The 24,711-nt window shown below is 38.8% G+C and overlaps 1 protein-coding gene and 1 long non-coding RNA gene across 5 annotated transcripts in view; both read left to right on the top strand.

The window, feature by feature from the left end:
• Positions 1 to 24,711, top strand: part of PATJ (PATJ crumbs cell polarity complex component) — a 364,450-nt gene that overhangs the window by 240,351 nt on the left and 99,388 nt on the right. For all 4 annotated transcript variants that reach the window (XM_056814120.1, XM_056814123.1, XM_056814122.1 and 1 more), the window contains one exon: positions 9,988 to 10,079. In XM_056814120.1, the coding sequence (XP_056670098.1) occupies positions 9,988 to 10,079 (92 nt within the window). The remainder of the gene's footprint in view (positions 1 to 9,987; positions 10,080 to 24,711) is intronic.
• LOC130456829 (uncharacterized) lies at positions 15,826 to 20,094 on the top strand. The gene is made up of 2 exons (XR_008915841.1): positions 15,826 to 18,236; positions 19,046 to 20,094. It is a non-coding gene; the product is annotated as an uncharacterized LOC130456829 (long non-coding RNA).

Here is a 24,711-nt window from a genome sequence, read left to right as displayed (position 1 = left end):
GAAAATATGTGGTGGGGGATGGCGAAGGGAACAGTCAGGACTTGAGATCTCATCTGTGCAGGGACCTCCCAGTATGGAAACTTCTTATTATAGCATAGACGACCCAATTCTCAGTAATTTATAATTTGAGGCAATTCTTCCATTGCAAGGTGAAGGGATTTGCTCATAGCCACACCAGAACTCTATCTCCTTTACCATATGTCCTGTATAGGGATAATCTCTCGTGGAGAGAAGAGAAGAGAAGAGATAATAGATGAAAATATGGCATGACTTTCCTGCCATCAGTAACACTCCCTCTTTAATGTGGCGTCAGGGATGGTGTTCCCAAGTGACATCTCCAAGAAGCCTTATTTCGGCTGTCAAATTGGATTCTTCCAAGGAGAGCACCTTCAGTGAGACCTGTCAGTCGATGGCCCACTCCATTTCTATAAGAACTAACTTGCACATTAAAATCCTAGAAGAGAACGTGATTAGAATTTCAGCTCTCTTCCCTCTTTTCCAGGACGTTGGGGGCTTGGAATCAATTTGAAATGTCACGACCATATAATTACCATGTAGTCTAGAATGAAGCTTGCCTGGGGGATTGATTGCCCCTTAACAATTAGATTCAAAAAACAGACAAGCATAGAAATGGTGCCCACAAGCATTGCTTGGAGTGAGTTTATGCCTTTGGTGGGAGGCCTCCCTGGACCAATAGGGGGAAATTATAGTGATGCTGCTTTACCACTAGTTATTGGAGCTGATTAATTTTGAGACAAATTCTACATTAACTTTTGATGATGGCAATCACAGCGAGGGTGGCACAGGGGGTAGGAACTGGTCTGAGAGTCCAGGAAAGAGGGATTCAAGCTCCTGCTGATATATTTGGGCAGGATGTCCTTGGGCAGATGCACTCAACCTCTCAGTGCCCAGCTAACTCATCAAATGAGTTGAAGAAAAGATGCTCTTCAGCCCTCTTGGAGGGAGTCTTCTCACTGGCACTAAGGAAACCACAGCAATAACAGTAACGGTAATCACAAAGGCCACCTAGAAAGACCCAATTGGGTGGCAGCATTAGACACCAGAAGTGTGCTTTCCTTTATGAGAACCCCAAATAAATGTGAACCCCAAAATTCTCTTGAATGAACAATCTACTAGAACCGGAGCAACATAAACTCCATCATCATTATTATCCTCCCTGATAATGACATGCCACGCGTATCAGCCCATTTTATCATTGCATTGCTACAAATAAACTTGTTGCTCACATGTAACGTTGACCCGTAAACACGAAAGAACAAAGTCTTTAATCAGTCCTCTGACCATTTCTCTCTGCCTCCTGTCAAAAAAAAGACAAATGAGGTAACTGCGATAGTCATCTTAGAGTAATGGATCTGTTGTCTTCTCTTTTCCTGGGCTTGTCCTGAAGATGCTTCCAGCTATCCTGCAGAGGGTTTAGCTCACATTCTACAGTGTTTACCTTCATGGGCTTTATTCCTCCAGCTAATAATATTGACTATTGTCCACAGGACAGTCAATATAATGAAAGAGGATCTGGATAATGATTTGCCCCAGGTTTGGCTACCTAAGCCACTCTCTATCTCCCAACTGCCCCTAAGTAAATAACTTTTTTAAACTCTTACTTTCTATCTTAGTAATACCTCTAAGGCAGAAGAGCTAGGGCTAGACCTATGGGGTTTAGTGACTTGCCCAAGGTCACAGAGCTAGGAAGTATCTGAGACCAAATTTGAATGTAGATCCTTTTGACTTGAGGCTGCCCCAATAATTTTTACCTTTCAAGGGAGACATTTTCACTTGAATCACACCCAACAGAATGATAGGAATGATCACAACACTTCCAACCTATCAGGATTTATTGGCATTGTTTCTGGATAAGACCTTGATCTAGGGGAAAGATCATGAATTTGGACAAAAAGGCATGGATGGCTGTGAATCCTGGTTCTATCCCATATTACCTTGTTGCCTTTTGTAATTTCTCTCAGCCTCAGTTTCCTAATTTGTCTAATGATAACAGTGGTAAGAAGCATTCATATTTCTATAGTGCTTTAAGTTTCACATAGCACTTTACTCAGTTATCTTATCCATCTTCCCAACAGCTCTCTGACTCAAGACAACAGGCCTCCTCCTCTTCCTCTTTCTTTCTTCTTCCTCTTCTTCTTTCTTCTTCCTCTTTCTCTCTTTGGCTGTCAGTCTCTCACATTTCCCTAGTATGCTGGATTTTAAAAACAACATACATTTTCAAAGGTTCAAAGGGGAAGAATAAGTTTCTGAAGGAAGATGTTTAAGTTGCCCATATTCCCACTGAATTATAAAATAAAATCAGTTTCCCTTTTCTAGAAGAAAGAGCAGAAAAATGACTATATCACATTTCTCTCTTGTGGTCTTTCTAAACCACAAGAGATTGGCTGCTTTGACTACATTTTAATTTTTGTATAATTTAAACTTCCAGCCCTGGCTCAGTTTAATTAACTTGACTTGCTATCTGATAAGTTTGCTGCAGAGCTGTAATTGGACTGCTGTTCACCATAAATCTTCATTTCTGCTGGGTCTAGGAATGGAAAATTGAGAACAATTTAAATTTGAACTGTTTCACAAATACACATTTTTTTAAATCTTTGCTTTCAGTGAAGCAAATCTCACTAAAGATTTTAAAATGAAATTAAAAGTCTGTCCATATAATTAAAGAAACTCCCATCTTCTTTTTTCTCCTATGAATGATTAATAAATCACTCCTATACCTTGGTTTCTTAATCTCATCAATGGGCACACTCCTATAACATGCCAGATGCCTTTTCACTTAACTAAATCTTCTCAGAATATGGACTTCATCTCCCCTTCCTCTCTCATGCTCTCTGTAAAGAATCTCCCAGCATGCCCTGTATTTTGAAATACTTCATCACATTTCTATTAACCCCTGGCTGTGTGTCAGGATCTGGGCTGGCCACCGGGGATGTGAAAACAAAAGCAAATCATTTCTTGCTCACAATAACCTCACATTCTGCTGGGGTTCTCTAGCATCTACCCAAATAAGGAGGAACATGTAATTTGAGGAGTGAGGACATTCCAGCAATTATTGCATTCATGGAAGCTTTCATGAAGAGGTGACATTAATTCTCATCTCTCCACTACTCCAGCCCTAAGCTCTCTATTGATCTTTAAAACATCTCCAAGAGCTTATTGGATATTTTGAACTGAGTATAATGTAGACATCTTAATTTCAGCATGTCCAAAATCGTACTCATTCTCTTTTTTTTTAAACCCTTACCTTTTTTCTATTTTAGAATCAATACTGTGTATTGCTTCTAAGGCAGAAAAGCAGGAAGGGCTAGTCAATGGGGGTCAAGTGACTTGCCCAGGGTCACCCAGCTAGGAAGTATCTGAGATCACATTTGAACCCAGAACCTCCCTTTTCTAGACCTGGCTTTCAAGTCTCTATGGGTCACTTATAGACCCTACCAGGGTCCTCAGTTCTGCTCACCTTGCAGATAGGCTGGTAGCCTGCTCATGTGTTCAAGCTTTAGCTCTATTTCTGGCCCACTCCATGACTAGAGATTCCTAAAGATGCCCCCACAGATTCCCACTTCCATTTCTTTTTTCCCTTCTTTCCTTGCTTTGAATTCTGATTCTTTCTCTACCTATCAGGCCTGGGACCTCATGGGAATGTGTTTTCCAGTTCAATCAGGCAGATTGCACACAACACTTGAAAATGGAGGATTCCCCGTATCGATGCCCAACTCTGGTAGAATTCTTTGATACTGCATTAAGTAAAACTAAAGATGATTCACAGATCTGAGCTGTTTCTCTCTCCTGACATTCATGTAGAATGATTTCTACATGGCTTTTCATCATGAAACCTGGTTTTCCCCAGATTGTCATTCACTGCCTCAGTTTATTTCTTCATTATATACTTCATTGCAGTTTCCCATTTTTGTCACAGGATAACCTCCATTTCATGCCCTGCTCTCTCTGTGCCCAGCTCTGAGCTCTGTGGTTACTCCATATCCCTGACATATCTGCTAATGGCAGCTGCTTTTCCAGTAAACACCAGAGAAGTTGGGCCTGAGAAAACATCTGATGTAAGCGGCGGCTTTTCTTTCTATTGCGGCCTCCTCTGAGTGTTAAAAAGCAGCAGTTTCAAGCTTATAACTTCAAATTGACTGTAATATAAATTAAAACTGCTGAAGTGAGCTGAGCATTCGTTGTCTGAGATGAAATGTTTGGGGCTTTTTCTGGAGAAAGATGCCCACTTATTATGTATATCTCATCATGCTGAAACTCAGGCAAAGGAGAGAAGCAGCCAGAGCCTGGCACCTTCCCTGGCCCAAGACCCTTTTGTCCAACAGAAGACAACTTAGAAATTGAGATGCTTTTGAAAAATGGGACCCAATTTGGGAGGAGCTCCCGTTTCCCTAGTGGTAATCTCATATAGAAATTTTTCACCATTTCTATGTTCTGCCCTTCGGCATTCCCGTAAAGCCCACGGACTTCTCAGAATCATATTGTGAAATCATTAAATAAAATCTAGTCAGTTACAAAGAAATACATTTCTATTGAAATAAAGGCATCAAAAATATTTTAATAAGTTCACAGAGTCCTGCCCAAGAATTCCTCCTCTCATACGAAGTGCTGGTATTATTATTCCTCTTTTACAGACAAAAGCAAGATTAAACATCTAGTAACAGAAATGAAATTCAAACCTATGGCTTAGTTGATTGAGTGCAAGAGTTGTATTCAGGAAGAATCAGGTTGAGATCTAGCCTCAGGTTTTTAAAAAGTTCGTTTTACTCATCGTTCCTCCATGCAGCCACAAAATTGATTTTTCAAGAATAGTTGGTGTAAAGAGATTTTTTTTAAAGGGAGGGAGGGCCTATTTGTATAAAAACATTTATTACAGCTCTTTTTGTGGTGGTGCAGAATTGAGGGATTTTCCATCAGTTGGGGAATGGCTGAGGAAATCGTGTGATATGATTGTAATGAAATATTTTTGTAATATGAGAGATGATGAATAGGATGATTAAAAAAAAACAAACCTGAAAAGATTTATATGAACTGATGGAAAGTGAAGTGAGCAGAACCAGGAACACAGCAGCGCCAGTACACAGCAACAGCAATATTTTTTGATGAACACCTGTGAATGACTTAGTTATTCTCAGCAATATAGTGATCCAAGACAATTTAAGATACTAATGATGAAAAATGCCATCTGCCTCCAGAGAAAGAAGTGATGGAGTCTAAATGCAGATCAACGCATATGATATTTTCTCTTCTCTTCTCTTCTCTTCTCTTCTCTTCTCTTCTCTTCTCTTCTCTTCTCTTCTCTTCTCTTCTCTTCTTCCTTCCTTCCTTCCTTCCTTCCTTCCTTCCTTCCTTCCTTCCTTCCTTCCTTCCTTCCTTCCTTCCTTCCTTCCTTCCTTCCTTCCTTCCTTCCTTCCTTCCTTCCTTCCTTCCTTCCTTCCTTCCTTCCTTCCTTCCTTCCTTCCTTTCTCCCTCCCTCCCTCCCTCCCTCCCTCCCTCCCTCCCTCCCTCCTTCCTTCCTTCCTTCCTTCCTTCCTTCCTTCCTTCCTTCCTTCCTTCCTTCCTTCCTTCTCCTTTTTCTCCTCCATTCAAGATCTCTTCCTCAAAATCACTAATATTGAAAAATTCTTTACATGATTGAACATGTAAAATATATATTGTATTGCTTATTGTCTCAGAGTGGGGAGGGGTGGGAAGGAGGGAGAATGTGCAACTCAAATTTTTTTAAATCATTTGGAAAAATAAAATGTTATGTAAAAATAGTTTTTGGTCTAATCAGGTCAAACCACCACCACCCCTGTGCCCCCAAAACAAAGAAAAGCTCAAACTCCAGTAGCCCCCTATTATTCCTAGAATTAGATGTAAACTCTATTTGGCATTTATGTTTCCTGGAATTCTTTCTTGTCTGCCCCTTCCCAACCCCTCTTAACTTCAGCACTTTCCCTCAATTAGTTATCTCTTATTTATCCTGTATCACTCTCTTGGTATGTTTTTGTTTGTATATTGTCTTCCCCAGCAGCAACTTAAAAGCAGGGATTGTTTTTTGCTTCTTTTTGTATTCCCCAATGCCTAGCACTGTTCTTGGCACCTAGTTGGTTTTGAATAAATATTTTTTGATGGATTGATAATTTCCTGCCTTCTCAAGAAGTCTTTTCAGGTCTCTCCTTAATGTTATTGCTTTCTTCCTGTTGGTTATTTTCCATTTACACTCTATATTGATTCCTTGTGCACACTTTTTGTTCTTCTTCTTCTTTTGGTCTTGTCTCTCCTGTCAGACTGTGAGCTCCTTGACAGCAGGATTTTTTTATTTTTCAGTTTTTCTTTGTATCCCTATTACAGTGCCGGGAGCATAGAAGATGCTAAATAAATGCTTGTTAGCTTGATAATATTCTCTTAATATATACTTGATATTAAGTGAAGTCCTTGATCAGTGCCTCAGAAGACCAACTTTGAGAATCACTGTTGCCAAAATACCCCTTCTCTTGGTAGTCCCCTGTAAGGAGCCTCTGACTTATCAAGGCTTGTCCAGTATCCCATTCATCATCTGGCCCATCCCCAGAGCTTTTTTGGGTTGGTCCAGCCTGCCACATCTTGTGTTCCACTAGCAACACCTTAGAGAAATTGGAAAGAAAGATGTCATGTGTCTGAAATGATTTTCTAAGCCTATGAAAAACCTCCTTTGATTTGCTAAAATAAAGCCAAATGGTCTGGAGCACCCCGATTGAGTGGAAAGCAAAGATAGAATAATAATCAACTGCTGTATTTTAAGCCTTTTTTTCTTATGCAGGGGATCGGCAACCTCTATTAAAATCAGAATATTGTGTCAATGTTCTCTGGTCTAGAGGAACATGATTCAGTGGCATTTAATATACTTGACAAGTCATGAAATCATTTTTGTAGGTTTTTCTTGATGTTTTTCTGTTTCTTTACACCGTTGTGGTGTCCCATGCATTCCTCTGTCTGCCTGTCCTCAAGAGTGACTCTCTTACTATATGATAAATGGTGTTTTTAAAGAGAGGCAACATAAAAGGCAGCACAGATGATCAATGTATTGAAAAAGATTAAAAATATATGCCATGTGCCAAGGACCTCCCCCCTCCTCAAAGAGGTGGTAGTTTGGGGGTGTCTCCTCATATTTTGTCATTTCAGGTCCCCTTTTTTTTTTAATTTAAAAACCCTCACCTTCCATCTTAGCATCAGTACTGTGTATTGGTTCTAAGCAGAAGAGAGGTAAGGGCTAAGCAGCTGGAATTATGTGACTTGACCAGGGTCATACAGCTAGGAACTGAACCGAGGACCTCCCATCTCTAGGTCTAGCTCTCAATCCATGGAGCCCCCCAGCTGCCTTCAAGTCCCATTGGAGCTTTATAATTTTCTTTCATTTCCTTTTGAATTTTGGGGGTGTCCTTGTGTAAAAAATAGACTTGAATCTAGGACTTCAATCCCCAGAAGCCCTTGCTCCACTTTCCCAGAATGCTTTGTAATCTCACTGAAAATTCTCAACTGGGCCAAGAGGGAGATGGGGTATTTAAACCTGGTTGTGAATAGGCTCAGGCTCTTTTGGACTTCCATTTTGGAGTAGACACGTCTCTTCCATGATGTGAGATTATCTTGTCTAGGCCTCTCTGGCCTAGACACATGTTTTCTTATTCTGTATTTTCTTTAATCCTTAACCTTTAATAAACCTCTAAAAATATAATACTCCTTGCAGAGAGAAAACTAATTTCTACCTGCCTCAGTTTCCTAAATTTTAACCTTTACACCTTGTTCTTTCCATCTATATTGTTGTAGTTAGCGTGTATATTATTTTTTATAGGTTTTGGATAATAGTTTTGGTTTTGGGTACTTGGCTCTGTATCAGTTCATTTAGCCCTTTCCTTGCTTCTCTGTATTAATCATACACATCCTGTCTTACCATAGTGTTCCATTACATTCATACAACACAAATTGTTTAGCCATTCCCCAATTGATGGCCATCTACTTTGTTTCCAGTTATTAGCTAACACCAAAGGTGCTCTTAGAAATATATTTGGTGTAGAGTGACTTTTTTCTTCTTAATGGCTTACTTGAGGTAAGAGCCCAGTAATAGAGTCCCTGGTTAAAAGGATATGGACGTTTTAGTCATTTTATTTGCATACTTCCAACTCTCTTTCCAAAATGGTTATGCCATTTCACAGCTCCACCAATTATGTAGTAGTGGCCATTCCAACAATTATTTTTGCTAATTTGTAAGGTGTGAAGTGGAAGCTCAGGGTTATTTGATTTATAACTTATTATCAATGACTTGGAGAATTTTTTCATGTATTTTGCAACCTATTGTTCATATCTCTTGACCATTTATCTATTGATGAATAGATATTAGTCTCATAAATTTATTAATTATGGTATATCTTGGATACCAGACCCTTATCAGAAAAATCTGATATGAATTTTCTCCCCATTTGACCCTTTCCCCTCTTATCCTAGATGTTGTCCATCCAGAAGCTCTTCAGTTTCATGTAAGCAAAGCTATCTATTATATCTTTGGTAATTGTCTCTGGCTCATTTATTTAAAATACATCTCTTATCCATAGCTGTAAGAAGTATATCATTTGTTTCTCTTCTATTTTCTTTTAATACGATGACCTTTAAGGCCACATCCATTTAGCATATGTTTTGTTGTGTGGTGCAAATCATGATCTAAGTTTTCTCAGACTGCTCTTCAGTTTTCTCAAAAGTTGTTTGTTTTTTTTTTAATAGGGAAATTTCCCTAGATAAATTAGGTTTTCCACTTCATCAAACACTAGGCTATTGTGTTCTAGTTTCTGGACCTCCCTTACCTGGTATGTCCCATCAATCTTTCCATTCTTTAACAATGCTAGACAGTTTGATGACTGTAGCTTTATGGTATACTTTGAAGTCTAGAAGTACTGTTCCCCCTTCATCCCTATTTGTTTTCTTCATTTCCCTACATTTCGTCTACACCTTTTGTTTTTCCAGATGAATTTTATTTATTTATCAAGCTTCAAAAAGTATATTCTTTGTAATTTGATTGGGATAGAATTAAAACTATAAGTTATTTTTGGTAGTATTTTCAGTTGTATTACAACCATGAGCACTGAATATTCCTCCAGCTATTTAATTTTTCTTAACTTTGTTAAAGGAGTGTTTTATAATTGAATCTATACAAGGATTTTGTGGGCTTTAGGGACTTGATCCCCTGATATTTTATGCATTTGTAGTTTTTTGGAATTGAATTTCTCTTTCGATTATTTCTCCTTGTGTTTTATGATGACATGGCGCTGCTATTCATTTTTGAGTCTTCCTTTTGTAGCTCACAACTTTGCTGAAGCTTCAGATTGTCTCAGTTGGTATCTTTACCAAATCTATAGTATTTTCCAAGTAAAAATGGGATCATCAATGACAATTCCTGGCCGAGTGGGGAACCAAGTTAGGCCCGTTTCATCTACTCTTTTCTTCTTCAGGGACAATGGCACAAACTAGCTCTGTGGTTTCATCATTGTGGGGAAATTCCTTCCATTGATGAACATTTGCAAATTATCTTTAGTTTACAGTGTTTGGGGATTATATCACTTTCCCATAGGCAAAGGATTAGTGACCAGAATATCAGTGTGTTAGAGGAAGGGTTTAAATCTAGATTTTATTGTCTCCAAGGCCCTCCTTCCATTTAAAAAACAGAAAGAAAGAAAGTTCATTTTCTAGTATACAGTTCAATTGTATTTTGGTTTTCTATTAATGAAAAAAACATTTTTTTAGCATTTGGTATGGGAGTCACTATATTTCTGTTAAGACCGGCAGCCCAAGTAGAACTTAGAGGAAATCAATGTAAAGTAGCCTCAAAAAGTTAATACTCTAAAAAGTTGATTTTAACATGTTTAGAATGTGTTCTATACCACCCCTATGATGGTAAGACTGGATATGTCTAAGCATTGAATTTGAATTTTTGTATGTCCTTGTTTATTCCCTGAACAGATAAACAATCAAATATTGTATGGAAGAAGCCACCAAAATGCATCCGCCATTATTAAGACTGCCCCAACCAAGGTCAAATTGGTTTTCATAAGGTAAGTCAAGGGCATTCGATTTTTTTGAATTTCCTCAAGTTCCATTGGGGGGGGGGTTGATCCTTTATTCACTTACCTGGTCTTCTCAGGTATAGATATTTTGTTCGGTCTTGTTTACCACCATGTTAATAGTTCACAGTGTTGGTCAAGGAAAAAGTATATGACCTGGAGTTCAGGAGACCTGCTTTAAATTCTGTTGTCGATTCCAGCAAGTTACCTCATCGCTCTCTACTTGTTTTCTTATGGTACAAAATGGTAGTAACCATCTTGCCTTCTTAACTCTATGTTGATGAAATGAAATCTATAGAAACCACCATATGCAATTGGAAATGAGTCGTTATTCTTGCTGGTGGACATAAGACTCCTCTTTGACCCTCTGAGGCCTCAGGTTCTTTGGGTCTCCCTCTTTTTTATATTGTTTTTCTGAGGATAAATTCATCTCTAACCAAACAATGTCGGCAAGACAAAGGAGAGAAAATGAACTCCATTTAGCCTTATGTTAGCAGCTCTATCAAATGATTTGTTTAGGGGACAGTCACCACAATTGGTTAAAATTGGATCATGGAGTTTCTCAAGGCATTTTGCCACTCTGCATTCTTTATTCCTCCCTGCTCCCTGATGGCAAGAGCATAGATTTAGGGCAGGAAAGGAGGGCAGAGGAGTGGGGAACTGACTTGCCTATGGCTATACCAACAGCCACTTGCAGAGCTGCTATTCAGATTGGGCTCCCTGACTCTAAATCTTGTGTGTTTTCCATGCTTGATAATAAGAAAAAGTCCGAATTTAGGATGATATTTTTTCTCGTCTGTAAATTTGAGAGATGACTGACTTTTCTCCCCAAATAAAAGTCTGCGTTTTCTTTGATGGCAGGCACCAATGCCTTATGTGTCCATGTAATTGTAGAGTGGGGAGGCAGTTCAGGGGCATTTCGGGTTAACCTGTGCTTAAACAGCAATTCTAAATGAGTAGTCTGAACTATGTTCTGAGACAGTCCATTCCATGTTGCAGCAGTTCTCATTCATAGGAAGGGTGACTTAGAGCTCAAATTTGTCTCTGTTCCATCTGCCATGGGAAATTCTCACTAATTCTGCTAGAAATGCGACCGTGCTTATCCTCAGCCCCCTGATACTGGCCCGTGACTCTCAGGTCTTATATTTATTCTGATTATAGAGAAGTTATTTCCCTTCCTGAATGCTCCTCCTTCAGATGTACTGTTGGGATCAGAAGATAAGTCTCAGCATGAGCATTTGTGAGCAAAGCATTTATAACTTTGGCCTTTAAAATCTGTAAATTAAGAACTATAGTCATTGTCACTAATCATGGAATTGTTACTGAAATGAATTACTAATTTGGCAGCTCAGTGGCTCAATGGGTAAGAGCTCTAGAATTACTGAGCAATACTCAAGTTCATATCCTGCAGCAGATATTTTCTAGCTGCATCACAATTGGCAAGTCATTAAGCTCTTTCACCCTTAGTTTCTTGATCTGTAAACGGGGTTAATAAGTGTATCTGCCTCCCAGGATTGTCACGAAGTTCGAATGAGAAAACATTCATTTAGCATTTTTTAAATCTTATTGAAGAATAATACATTTTTAATTAATTTTTCATTAAGAATAAAGCATAAAGAAAGCTATTAGAAGTAGTACTTCCGTAGTGTCTTAGTTGGATGATTTGTGATAGCCCTGAATTCTTAGAGTATCGCAATGGAGTACATGTTCTTGTACTGGACTGGACCAGGAGTCTTGATGAGAACTGGCTTATACCACTATAAACAAAGGACTGACCATAAATTCTGGTTTTACTTTGGGGGCACCTCATTAAGCTGGGAAGGACTTTTGATGTCATTTAGTCCAACTTCCTCATTCTACCATTGAGGAAACTGAGGTTCAATCAATCAACAAATATCAAACACCTATTATGTACCAGTCATGCCAAGGGATCGAGTATATAGAATGAAATAATCTTATTCTCCATGTACTTCCATTCCAGTGGGGGAGGTAACAAGTGCCTATAAAAATAAATACCACAACGGGGTGTAATAAAGAAGTTACTCTGGGTGTCAGTTGTAATAAATAGATATCTCTTACAGGGACAGCTGGGTGGATCGAGAGCCAGAACTGGAGATTAGAGGTCCAGGGTTCAAATCTAGCCTCAGATACTTCCTACATGTATAACCCCCATGTCTAGCCTTTACATAATATTGATTCCAAGATAGACAGATTTTTTTTAATGCAAACAGCTTGTATCCAAAGTTAATAAGTATATACAAAATCCTTATACACGGGGTGGTTTAGTAGGAAGGGCACTAGCAGTCAAGGGGAACAGAAAAAGCATCTTCTAAAAGATGGTGCCTGAACTGAACCTTAAAGCCCTGGAAGGAATCCGGGAGTCAGTGCCAAAGAGCAAAGAGATGCTCTGCTTGGAGGGTGGTCAGTACAAAGTCTTGGAGCTTAGAGATGGAGTGTGTGAGTGAGGAGCAAAGAGAAGCCCAAGCTGGCTGGACCACAGAATGATGGAATGAGGCTGCATGGGCATGTGGAGACAAGGCTCTGCAGAGTATAAAAGCTAAACTGAAGAGTGTGTATTTTATTGGAGAGCCTGCAAAAAGCCTCTAAGAGACTTGTTCATGGAAATCACATAAACGTATGCTTAACAGTCCATCACTTTGGCCACAGTGGCACAGAACGAGCTGTCCTAGCTGGGGATACTTAAAGCAGAGAGATTAGTTAGGAGACTGTGGAATGAGTCTAGATGAGGGGCAGTTTGGTCTGAACTAAGCTGATGACTGGGAGAGTGGAGAGAAGGAGTTAGTTCAGGGAACATCCTGAAGACAGAAACGAGAACCTCCAAGACTTGGCAACTGATTTTCCGTGTGGAATGAGGCCACAATTACACCCCTGAGAGGGATGTTGGAAGGTTGGGGGTGATTTAAACAGAATGTGGGAAGCTGAAATGGTGCACCGTTGTGGGAAATGGGAGGGAGGGAAATGAGTTCATTTGTAGAACTGTGGAGTTTATGATGTCTCCAGAATATGTTGGGAGGTTTTTTTTGGGGGGGGAATGAGGGGAGCAACTTTTAAAAATCTGTTTGTAACTGGTAGAGTATAAACGCAGATGACAACATCTGGTTGATTACTTGTTTATTTGGGTATATGATTTGGGATTTTGGCTTTGTAGGATTATTCACTTATAAAAATGAATAATATAGAAATATATTTTATGTGATAATATACATGTATAACCCAGATTGGATTGCTTGTCAACTCCAGAGGGGGGCGGGAGACAATAGGAATCTTATAAATTTGGTAACTTATGTGTAAATTTGTTATTAAAATAAAGTGAAGATAAAACAAAAAAAATCTATTAGTAAGGGGAAGCTGGGTGGCTCAGTGGATTGAGAAGCAGGTCTGGAAATGGGAGGTCCTAGATTCAAATCTGGCCTCAGACACTTCCTAGCTGTGTGATCCTGGGCAAGTCACTTAATAATGCTCATTGTCGAACCCTTACCATTCTTTTGCCTTAGAAACAATATGCAGTATTTATTCTAAGACAGAAGATTTAAAACAAAAACAAAGAATAAAATGGATAAAACCGTAAAGAAGACACTATCATTAAGAAGATCAAACAGGCTTCTTGTGGAAGGTGTCTAGAGTAAACGTTGGAAGTGAAGAGATGGAGAAGAGCAAGGCTGGGAGGAAAAAGAAAATTCCCAGCACAGGGAAGTCAGTAAAAATGCTCCTAGTTGAGAGATGGAATGTCATATGAGAAAGTAAGAGCAGGGAGGCCAGGGTCACCAGATGGCAGAAAACAGGGGACCTTAGAAGCAGTTGGCTTTAGACACGCCAAAGAGAAGTGAGGTCATCTGTGTGGCTGGTTCTAGAGTGATGGATAATGGAGTCAGCGTAGAAGTTTCATGGAGTCAGAAAGATTTGGGTTGTATTCTGACACCAGCTGTGCCACTCTGGACAATTTTTTGGCTCCCTGTGGGGCTTCACTGTCATCTTTGCAAAGAGATCCTACATCTACTGGTTTTATCCAAACAAATCCAAAGCAGCCAACATTAGGAGAAAAACAGCAAATTGGTTTGGAGGGTGGGTGGGAATTTCAGCAGGTGTTTTTTTTCTGATAAAGGCTTTATTTCCCAAATATATAGAGAATGGAGTCATATTTCTAAGAATACGAGCCAATTCTCAACTGATAAATGTTCAAAGAAAATGAACAGGCAGTTTTCAGAAGAAGAAATCAAAGCTATCGTCATAAAAATGCTCTAAATCTGTACTAATTTGAGAAATATAAATTAAAACAACTCAGAGGCACAACCTCACACCTATCAGGCTAATAGGACAGAAAAGGAAAATGACAAATATTGGCAGGGATGTGGAATTGTGTAATGGTCCAACCATAGTGGAGAACAATTTGGAACTATGACCAAAGGGCTATGAAATGATACATACTGTTGAGCCAGTAATACCACTTCTGGGTCTCTATCTCAAAAAGATCAAAGAAGAGCAAAAAGAACCTAGTTACACACAAATACTTTGAAGTATTTTTTGTGGTAATAAGAATTAGAAATCAAGGGCCTGCCCATCAATTAGAAAATGGCTGAACAAGTTATGGTATAGGATTGTGATGGAATACTAGTGCGCTATAAGAAATGATGAGCAGGATAGTTTCAGGAAAACCTAGAACGACTTGCATGGACTGATGCTAAGTGAAATGAGCAGAACCAGGAGAAAATTGTACACAGTAAGAGCAATACTGTATGATGATCAACTGTGAACATCTTAGCCATTCTCAGCAATACAGACATCCAAAACAATTCTGAAGGATTCATGATGAAAAATGGTACCACCTCCAGAGAAAGAACTGGCTCTCTCTATTCACTGAGCCACCTAGCTATATCTTGTTTGCATATTATGGCTTACATGTTGTTGTTCTCATTAGTTTGTGAGCTCCTTGAGGTCAGGGTCCTGTTGGGGGCTGGTTTGGATTTGACTTTACATCTGTCTTTCTCAGTATCCCCAGGAGGACTTAGCAGAGCTTTTGACACATAATTAAAATTTGCTGACTTCACCATCTTTGAATACAGTGGGTTGACCTGGTTTGGTTCAGCTCTAAGGTTGATCTGTGTTTCTTTTCAATAATAAGACCTGGTTCTTTGGTAGATTCTTCTTTCCCATCAATATGGGTCATGCATATAATATCCCCTTCATGCCTTCTTCCATTGTATGCCTCTTGTCTAGATCCTCTTGTAAATCCTTCACTTGCAGCCCACCCAATGTACTAATAATCTTCCTCTCTATCTCTTGATATTTGAGGGTCTCAGTGGACCACCTGCCTTTTGTCATGTGTCCAACCCATCTCCTCTTATGAGCATGCAGCTATCAGGGGATATTCTTTTTGCCACTTCTCTTGGGGAGTTCTTGGCTGGTAATATGCCACAGTTTCTTCCCATCCACCATGTTCCTCTTCTTTCCCCTTGGAGTAACTAGCACTCTCTGTAGAGTCCCAAACTGTGTTATTATTATGCTATTCTTTTTCAGATTTGGCTTTATTCTCTAATGTCACCCATCAGAGACGATGCCCAAGAAGACCTAAGCCCTGGGTTCTGTCCTCCCTGAGTCTATGTAACCTTTCCTTGACACTTGCTGTTCTCTATCTCCCATCACTTTGCCCTTTGTCCTTTTTCTTCCTCTTTCTCTAATAACATAAATAACATAACTATCGCTGGGGGGGGGGAGCTTATTAGTTTTCTTCTGTCTTGTTCTACTCACCTTTTTTTTTTTAAACCCTTACCTTCCAGATTTTAGAATCAATACTGTGTATTGCTTCTAAGGCAGAAGAGTGGTAATAGCTAGGCAGTGGGGATTAAGTGACCTGCCCAGGGTCACATAGCTAGGAAGTATCTGAGGTCAGATTTGAATCCAAGACCTCCCATCTCTGAGTCTAGCTCTCAATCCACTGAACCACCCTGCTGCCCTCTTCTATTCACCATTTTTGGGGAAGACCATAATTCCCTTTCCTAGCCCTCTCTCTCTATGTTGTCTCTCCTATCAGCATAAAAGCTCTATGAAAAACAGCTGTCTTTCTTTTGTGTTTGTATAACCAGTCCCCCTCATGTAATAAGTGCTTCACAGATGCTTGTGATTCTTTCATTATTATTACTAATAATTTTTGCAGCTGAGCATTTCCATCTATGTAGCACTTTTTACCTTTCCAAAAATAGCTGCACCTTAAAAAGTGCTTTCATCACAGTTCTTCCAATGGAATATGTCATGCAAGAATAATTATCACATCTATCCCACTGGACCTCAGTTTCCTCCCCTGTAAAATGAGAAAATTAAGCTCGGTGATCCCTAAGGAGCACTCCACATCAAAATAAGCTTTGTCTCCATGAGTTCCAATGACTCATTCTTTTTTTTTAATCTCAGACGGTTTTTTATAACTTCAGAATAAGTCTATATACTTTACAGTCTGGCTGTTCGCATTTCTGTAGCTTTGTTGGAAATGTGATTTTTTATATTTACAAAGAAATAATTCCCTAAGGAAACTAATGCTCTCTACCAGACTGGTAAATATTTGGTAAACATTTGATAAACAGTGGCGAATGTTTGTTTGTTTGTTTGTTGTTAAATCCTTACTTTCTGTCCTGGAATCAATATTGCTTATTGGTTTGCAGGCAGAAGAGCTTCAAGGGCTAAGCAACTGGGGTTAAGTGAGTTGCCTGAGATCACACAGTTAGGAAGTATCAGAAGCTAGATTTGGATCTCCTGCTTTAGGGCTTGTTCTTAATCCACTAAGAGACTTAGCTGGCCCCAGGGGTGGTAAATGTAGAATTTATAACATAATCTACAAGAAGCACCTTAGAATGAGATGTTTCTTAACTACAAAGCTTCACTTGACCTCATAGGATGCCTGAGCCAACCTAGAAGGAGCAAAGGATTCTGAAATCCCAGAGCTGAAAAGGAGCTCAGCATCCATCATCGTGTTTCCCCTGGACCCACACGAGAATCTCTTCTCTCATACTGACAAATGAGGAACACTGTGCAAAACATCCCTGGATATGCCTGAGAACAGATCAGACAGTTCACCTCCTTGAGTGGCTTCTATCTTATATAACCTGAAAGGGTCACCCTATTTGCTAGTTGGAGGAACTCTTGAGATTCTGTTCAGTGCCATGATTCTGCTTTCTGGGGCTTTCGGATCTTTTATGGGCTTTGATCATTTTAATTAAGAAGTAAGAACAGACGCCCCTAAATCATAGTCTTAGTTCCCTGAGATGAGTAACGGAAATTAACATCCTAATTTCAAATTAATAAAAAAGCAGAAATGTTTTAGAATGCCCAGAATAACTGTAATCCCTAAAGGTGCAGAGTCCCAGGGTAAAACGCATGGCTCTGTTCAACTCGGGGCATGACCATTCTGTAAACATTTATTAAGATGGTTCCATGTGCCAGACATATGGCACAGACAAAGAAAAAAGGGGTTGGGAGAAAGAGACCCTGTACTCCAAGCATTTATCTTCTATTGAGGGGAACAGAGTAGATATGCTATGGGAGAGGGCACTCACTGCTAGAAGGAAGAAGGAACATGGTTGTAAAGAGTTTTGTAAAATTTAAAGCCCTCTTTGTTAGCCAGGATTACTTTCAATTAGAAATAAGTAAAAAATCAAGATGGCTATGAAAAGGAATTGTGGGTATTCAGGAAAATATATAATGAACATATATTTTGTGCAATGTAGAGTGCTCGATTTGGACTTGGAGGCTCTGGGTTTGGTAGTATTTGAAGAGTGGTCATGTGGATGAGAGATTACATTCCTTATGTTTAGCTCTAGAAGACAAAGCCAAGAACAATGTTGTGAAAATTTTACCAACAATTAGACCCATCCAAAAGTCAACTGGAATACAATGGGAATTAAAAGGAATAGTACTTATACTCATAGTCATAATGGCGGAAGTGGTAATGATCTTGGTACTGGTGCTGGTGGTATGACAACAGCCCTGGGAGATGGGTCCTATTATTATCAAATCCATTTTGGATGAAGAAATTGAGGCCGATTTAAAGTCATTGACTTACTCAGAGTCACACAGCAAATAAATGTCTGAGGCATTATTCAAACTCCCATCTGTCTAAGTTTAGCACAGTACCTATCAGATGTAAACCTTAAAATTTCTTAGACTTGTGAATGTTGGAAATTTCACCATTGGAATGTGAACCCCATTGGCATGGGAGGTTCCTCCTCCTCCCTTCTTAAGATTACTTTAGGACAGAAACCTTTTGCTGAACAATGGAAAGGGCTGCAGCATAGATCAAAATTTAATTATTCCAATCTCCACCCTACTCAGGGTAACAGGATTTAGGAAGGGCTGTAGCAAAGGATCAAGATTTAATTATTTGAGAATATGACCTTCAACAGACATGTGCAAAGCCACAGACCTCTGGGAGGTCCTGGTTAAGCTAGAGCCACCATTGGCACAGGGAAGACATGGACAGTGATTGGTAGATGTGAGAACTGAGGGGAGGGAACTTGGATGGTTTCCTTAAAGATAGTGGGGTCTGAGGACTAGGTGGGGTTGGTTGGAGAGGTTTTTGCTCTGAGAAGAGGTGCTCTGAGAAGCTTGCTCTGAAGGAAGCTGGAGGTGGAGGCCCCTGAGACTGTTTCTGCATTTTGGTCACGTGAGTGATAGGGACTGATCTCTTTTCTTTGCCTCAGCTATCTAAGGGCTTGGGCCTTTTGGCCCAGCCTAAACAGAAGGGGTATTTAAGCCCTATTCCCTTCTCTCCCCTTTCTCTCTCCCTCTCTCTCTCTATCTCTAATACCTTTCTTCCTCCTGTTTGTAATTAAACTCCATAAAAGGTTGACTGCTGACTTGAGTTTTCATTTAGGATTTACATAGCTGAATTCCTTGGCGACCTTAAATTAATATATATCAGTCTTTTAAAGTGATTTCCTTGTCACACAGAGTACTTTTGCTTGACATTTTTAAACATCGTGTAGAGGATAAGGTGGTAGAGTAGATAGAGCATACAGGGCTTGAGGTCTTGATGACTGCCTCAGACATTTATTAGCTGTGAGACAGACAATAAGAATTCCTGAAGCTCCTGGGAAGGAAAAGACAGATCTTGCCCTTGAGGAGTTTACAATCTATATGGTGGAGACAACAAAGATTGCTTTGTACAAACAAGTTATAGACCGCATAAACTGGAGGTAATCAATAGGAGGATGGCAATAGCATTAAAAGGGATCAGACAAAGCTTTTCATAGAATATGAGATTTTACATAGGACTTGAAGAAAATCAGGGGGTAGTGATGGTGAAAGAATATTCTAGACATGGAGATCAGCCACTGAAAATGCTTGGAGTTGGGATACGAAGTGCCTAATTTGTGGAATAACAAGGTCTACTAGTATCACTGGATTGCTAGGTGATTGGGAGGAGTAAATGTGTAAGAACAAGGTAGTCAGTATCAAATTTTAAAGGTCTTTGAATGTGTAAAAATTAAAATTAATCTCAATAATAAAGATATTATATTTTAGGAGATTTATTAATGATCATTAGAAATAAAGGAACAAAAAAGGTAAAATAAAAAGACCATGTGCCCCTGGCTAATCAGTAATTTCAAACCCCCACACTTACCATCTTTGCCTTCAAGCCCAAGAGAGGGGGACCTTCCACGTCTTGACCTAATATCCCCTATCTATAGGAAATGCATAATGACAGGAAGTCAGTGGGCTCCTGGGAAATGTAGTTCTTCTTTTAGGGTAACAGATTTTCAATTATACATTCCCCCTGATGATCAATTGGGGGGGGCTAGTCTCCCCAATTTGATCATTAAACATAATCAACTTTTAAATTACAGTAATTTGTGGATAAAAGGGAAAAGAACAAACCATGATTGCTAGGTGCTTTGACAAAAAGCCTGTTTGGGGACAGTCCCCTTCAGCATAAGAGTATACACACACACACACACACACACACACACACACACACACACACACACACACACACACAAAACAAATGCATTCAACCCCACATAGTTCAAATCACCACATCCCAGAGTTTACTCTGGATTTTCTGGTGCAGTGTGTGGTCTGTGGCATCATCTTCATGGTGCCTTCTTCAAACAGTTCACTTTCTGGATTCGGGGAAGTAGTATTACTCTCAAAAGGAATTTAAACTTTGCAATTTAAAATACTAATAATAATACATTACCCCCTGAAGAAGGTGATTGAAAAACACAGGGATCATTTAGGAATGTATGGCTGAGTTATGAGGTATATGAATCAATTGGCAAGAGCAATCAAAAACATAAAAAAAAATCCAAATAAAAGAGAAAAGATAACTTCTGAATGAAATATAGACTTATCAAAGTCTTATGTGAATAAATTCTAAGTAAAGGAAAATAAACTTAAAACAGGTCCTTGAATCAGGGCCCAATTAAAATAATTTCTATCCCACTAGTCTGTAGAGCAAATGCAGTAATATTTCATTTACCCATTTGCAGCCAAGACTACAGGAAGTTGCCATACTATAAGAGATTAAAAAAAAAAAAGGACTAGATTTTTATGTGATAGGGAAGTGTCATTCCCTGGTCTGATGTTTACCTTCACTCTCAGGGATAGGGGGAGCCAGGATGATAGCCAAACTTCAGTACTTGTCTGTGAATATTTCACAGAGAGTATGGATACAAGGTGTCCTGAGTCTTAACATATGTCAAGTGCCTCAATCTCGAGTTTCACACTAGGTACAAGTCCTTTTGTATTAGCTTAGAAGTCCATCAATCTTACCTGGATTGGTTTTGTCCTTTTTTACCTTGTGCTTCTTGGCACTGTATAATGGCTCTTTTGTTCCTTTCTCCTGGAATCAGACAGAATCATTAAGCAAAGTCCCATAACATTTACCAATAAATGGCAGGTTTCCATAGTCTAAAGCTTTGAGTTACATATTATTATTATAGCAAATATATATATTTTAACTTATATTACTGAAAAACCAAAAAAGTTAAAGAAAATCTTTTAAATACTGGTGACATGTGCTTCAAATACAAAAAGAAGAGAAAAAATAAAACTGAAATAGTATATTGCACATGCAAGCAAAAATAATAATAAAAAGTTTTAAAAGTCAAAAATATATAGCTTACAATCATTGACACACTGTGTCAGCTAAAGAAAGAAAGAATACCAAGGTTTCTCACCAAAAATGAGATCCATTTTCTCTTCAAACTTGGCCATGATGCACTGTATCAGTTCAAATGATTTTCACAATGTAACAGCTTTTTAAAAAGAATAATAATACAACATGTAATGAACATTCATGAAGTATCAAAATCCATAAAGTTATAATAATCCATTTAATGAAAATAGCAAAGAAACCCACTCTCATTAGAATTCACATTAGTCTGCTGTGTAACATTTAAAACTAATGGGTTTTTCAGGTGTATCAATGTTTCAACCTGAACTGATATTTTTTTCTTTAATTCTATTATTGCCATCATTACAAAAAATGTGACAGAGGAGTCTAGAAAAGACCAAACCTCTGTTTGTGTTGGGTCTAAAAATTTCACCAGGATTCTAGATCATTCTGGTGAATGGGTAGAGTAAGCTGAAGACTTACAAATGAGAAATTCTCCCTCTTGGGAGCCATCCAGGAGTACCATGCCTTACCCTGGTTATAAAGACCATGTGCCCATGGCTAATCAGCCATTTTAAACCCCCATGCTTACCATCCTTGCCTTCAAGCCCAAGAGAGCAGGACCCTCCATATCCCTGCCGAATATTCCCTGTCTACAGGAAGTACGTAATGACAGGAAGTCAGTGGGATCCAGGAGAAATGTAGTTCTTTTTTAGGGTAACAGATTTTCAATTATACAAATGCCAAATTGAGGATGTTGTATTAGATCCTGGACACAATAGAAAGCGACTGGAGTTTTATTGAGTAGAGGGGTGACATGGTTAGATCTTCTCTTTAGGAAAATCACTTTACAGATGCACTGGAGTTGGGAGAGATTTGAGATAGACACATCCACCAGGAGGCTCTTCTTGTTCTGGCATGAGGTGATGAGGGCCTGAACTCTCATTGTGGCAGTGTCCCTGGAGGTCTTAATCTCGCTGAGCTTCTCTAAAATGAGGGGGTTGAATTCAATGATCTCAGAGTCTCTTTCAGCTCTTAAATCTTAGATTTTTTGAATATTTTTTAGTTAAATAGAATTCTTCAGGTATTGGTAACCCCCAGTGAGTCTCTAAGGTCTCTTTTTACTTTGAGATTTTGTGATTCATTCTCCATTTGAGTAAATTGAAGTCTATAAAGGGAAATTGATGACCCAGCTTTTGAACCCAGGTACTTGGGCTTTTTATAGTCTACCATTCACACAATGCCTTCTCAATAACCTTTTCCTTGGGACACAAATTAATAACTGTAGAACTAGGTGGTCCTTAAATGCCCTTAGTTTGACCCATCATTTCTTGATGAAAAAACCAGAGTTTGGACATGAAGTAAAATTTCTCCAATTACTGTATAATTTGATTGACAGAAGAGAAAGAGTCAAGATAGTGTAGTTAGTAATATCAATTTTTCCTTTTCTCCTTCACATTCTCCCCTATAATGATTGATAAAGACAAGAAAAAGTCTTAGTGATTTATTTTTCTAACCTCTGGAAGTTTAGGAAGACAGACCTAGAGGTCTAGAGATACTGGAATTAGGACTGGCCAGGAGCTCAATATCAAGCAATGGTTTCACATCCCAAGAATGGTTTCAGCCCAATAATGAAAGTGCCTGACCTGAATAAGGATCAAGAAACAAGTTCCAGAAACAAAATTATGTAGTTTTGAGCCCAAGAATGGGGTCAGTGGGGGGTGGAGATTCATTCCTAACCTTTAGCCCCATACATATTTGTAGAACAATGAACTAGGGTAGAAGACCAAAAGTAAGGGTGTTCTAGAACTTTGGTGACTCAGCCTGCAGAAGTCCCCCAGCAAGGTAACAGTGAACGAGTTTAGCAAAATCTACAGTAACTCAAACAAACACAAACCTATAAACTCAAACTATATCATGAATTTTTCTAGCCAAGAAGGCAGCAAACAAACCTCTCTCCAGATTACAGCACTGAAAACTTCAGGCTCCACACTAAGCTGTCAAAACAGCAAAAGGACTTAAAAGTCAGAAGTTCAGGCCAATCATTCCCCTTGCCCCAAGTGTGAGTGGATCCCAACTCTAATGTAAAGTCCAACGTCAAGAAATAGGCTGGGAAAATGAGGAACCAGTGAAAAAAGAATCTGACTATAAAATTTTACTATGGTGACAAACACAAACTCAGTAGAAGTCAATGATTTGAAAGTATCTACAATCGAGTCCTCAGAGAAACCTGCATATTAGACACTAATCCAAATAGAATGCCTAAAAATAGTTAAATTAAGATTTTAAGGGTCAAAAAAGATTTTGAAGATCAATTAAGTGTAGTAGATAAAAAGTTGGAAGAACAATACAAGAAATTTTTGAAAAAAAAGTTAATAACTTGATAATAATAGACAAAAAATACTGAGGAAAATATCTCCATAAAGATTAGAATTGGTGAAGTGGAAGTTTATGACTTCATGATACATCAGGAAACAATAAAAAGAATGTCAAAAAACTGAAAAAAAAATAGAAGAAAATGTGAAATATCTCATAGAAAAACAACTGACCTAGAAAACAGATCAAGGAAAGATAATTTTGGACTAGTACTCAAATACTACTGGGACCTCAGGTGCCCTTTCTATCACAACACCCTGTTTGCTGTTTTCTTATATATTAACCTAATTACTATCATCTCCACACCTTGGCACAAAGCAACCCAGTTTGTTTTCTGCTAATTATAATTCTCCCTGAATTCTAAATGAAGTTCTTTCTGAGCCTGGAATGTAATTCCCGGTAGATAGTGTGATTCATTTAAAAACAAACAAAAATCCTAAAACCTCCAACACTAGTCTCAGGAGCAAACTTTCTGGGGGTGTTTTTAATATCATAGACATCTTACCCTGGGAAGAAAGTAAGGTGAAGAAAGGGCTAACCATTCAACTTCTCCAGGGTGGTCCCTATTGCCTACATATTCGCATTTCTCAGATGCCCAAGAGAGACCTGGACCTTTATTGACCCATTGTGTTCATTTAATTGATATGTACAGATCTCCTTTAAGTTTATAAAATGTTTCATATGTATAATCTCATTGGAATTTCACAAGAATCCATGGGAGGATTGCTAGAAGTCTTGTCAGCTTCATTTAACAGATAAGGAAACTTTATTTTGGGGGTCCCCAAAATTATGTTTATTACTCACCCAAAGCTTTAACATCACTGTAAGGAAACTATCATGTTTCCTGAGTTTTTGCTTCTCCAGGCAAAATATCCTCAGTTTCTTCAACTGAATTTCATTTGATTTTGATTCAAAGCCCTTCGCCATCCTAGTTGCTATCTTTTGAATGTTCTCATTATCTATGTCCTTCTTAAGCCATGACACTGATATAACTGAATATAATATCTCTAGGTAGGGAATATGAATGGTCTTTCCCTAAAATCTCTAGTTCTTTAAATGCATTCTAAAATGCATTAAACCCTATACCCAACCCTAAATTCACTTTCCAGCCTGCCATGGTCAGCT

This window comes from Monodelphis domestica, chromosome 2 (assembly GCF_027887165.1).
Source record: "Monodelphis domestica isolate mMonDom1 chromosome 2, mMonDom1.pri, whole genome shotgun sequence".
Taxonomy (NCBI): domain Eukaryota; kingdom Metazoa; phylum Chordata; class Mammalia; order Didelphimorphia; family Didelphidae; genus Monodelphis; species Monodelphis domestica.
The sequence above is the reverse complement of the archived record's forward strand: the minus strand, read 5'-3'. Positions and strand labels throughout refer to the sequence as shown.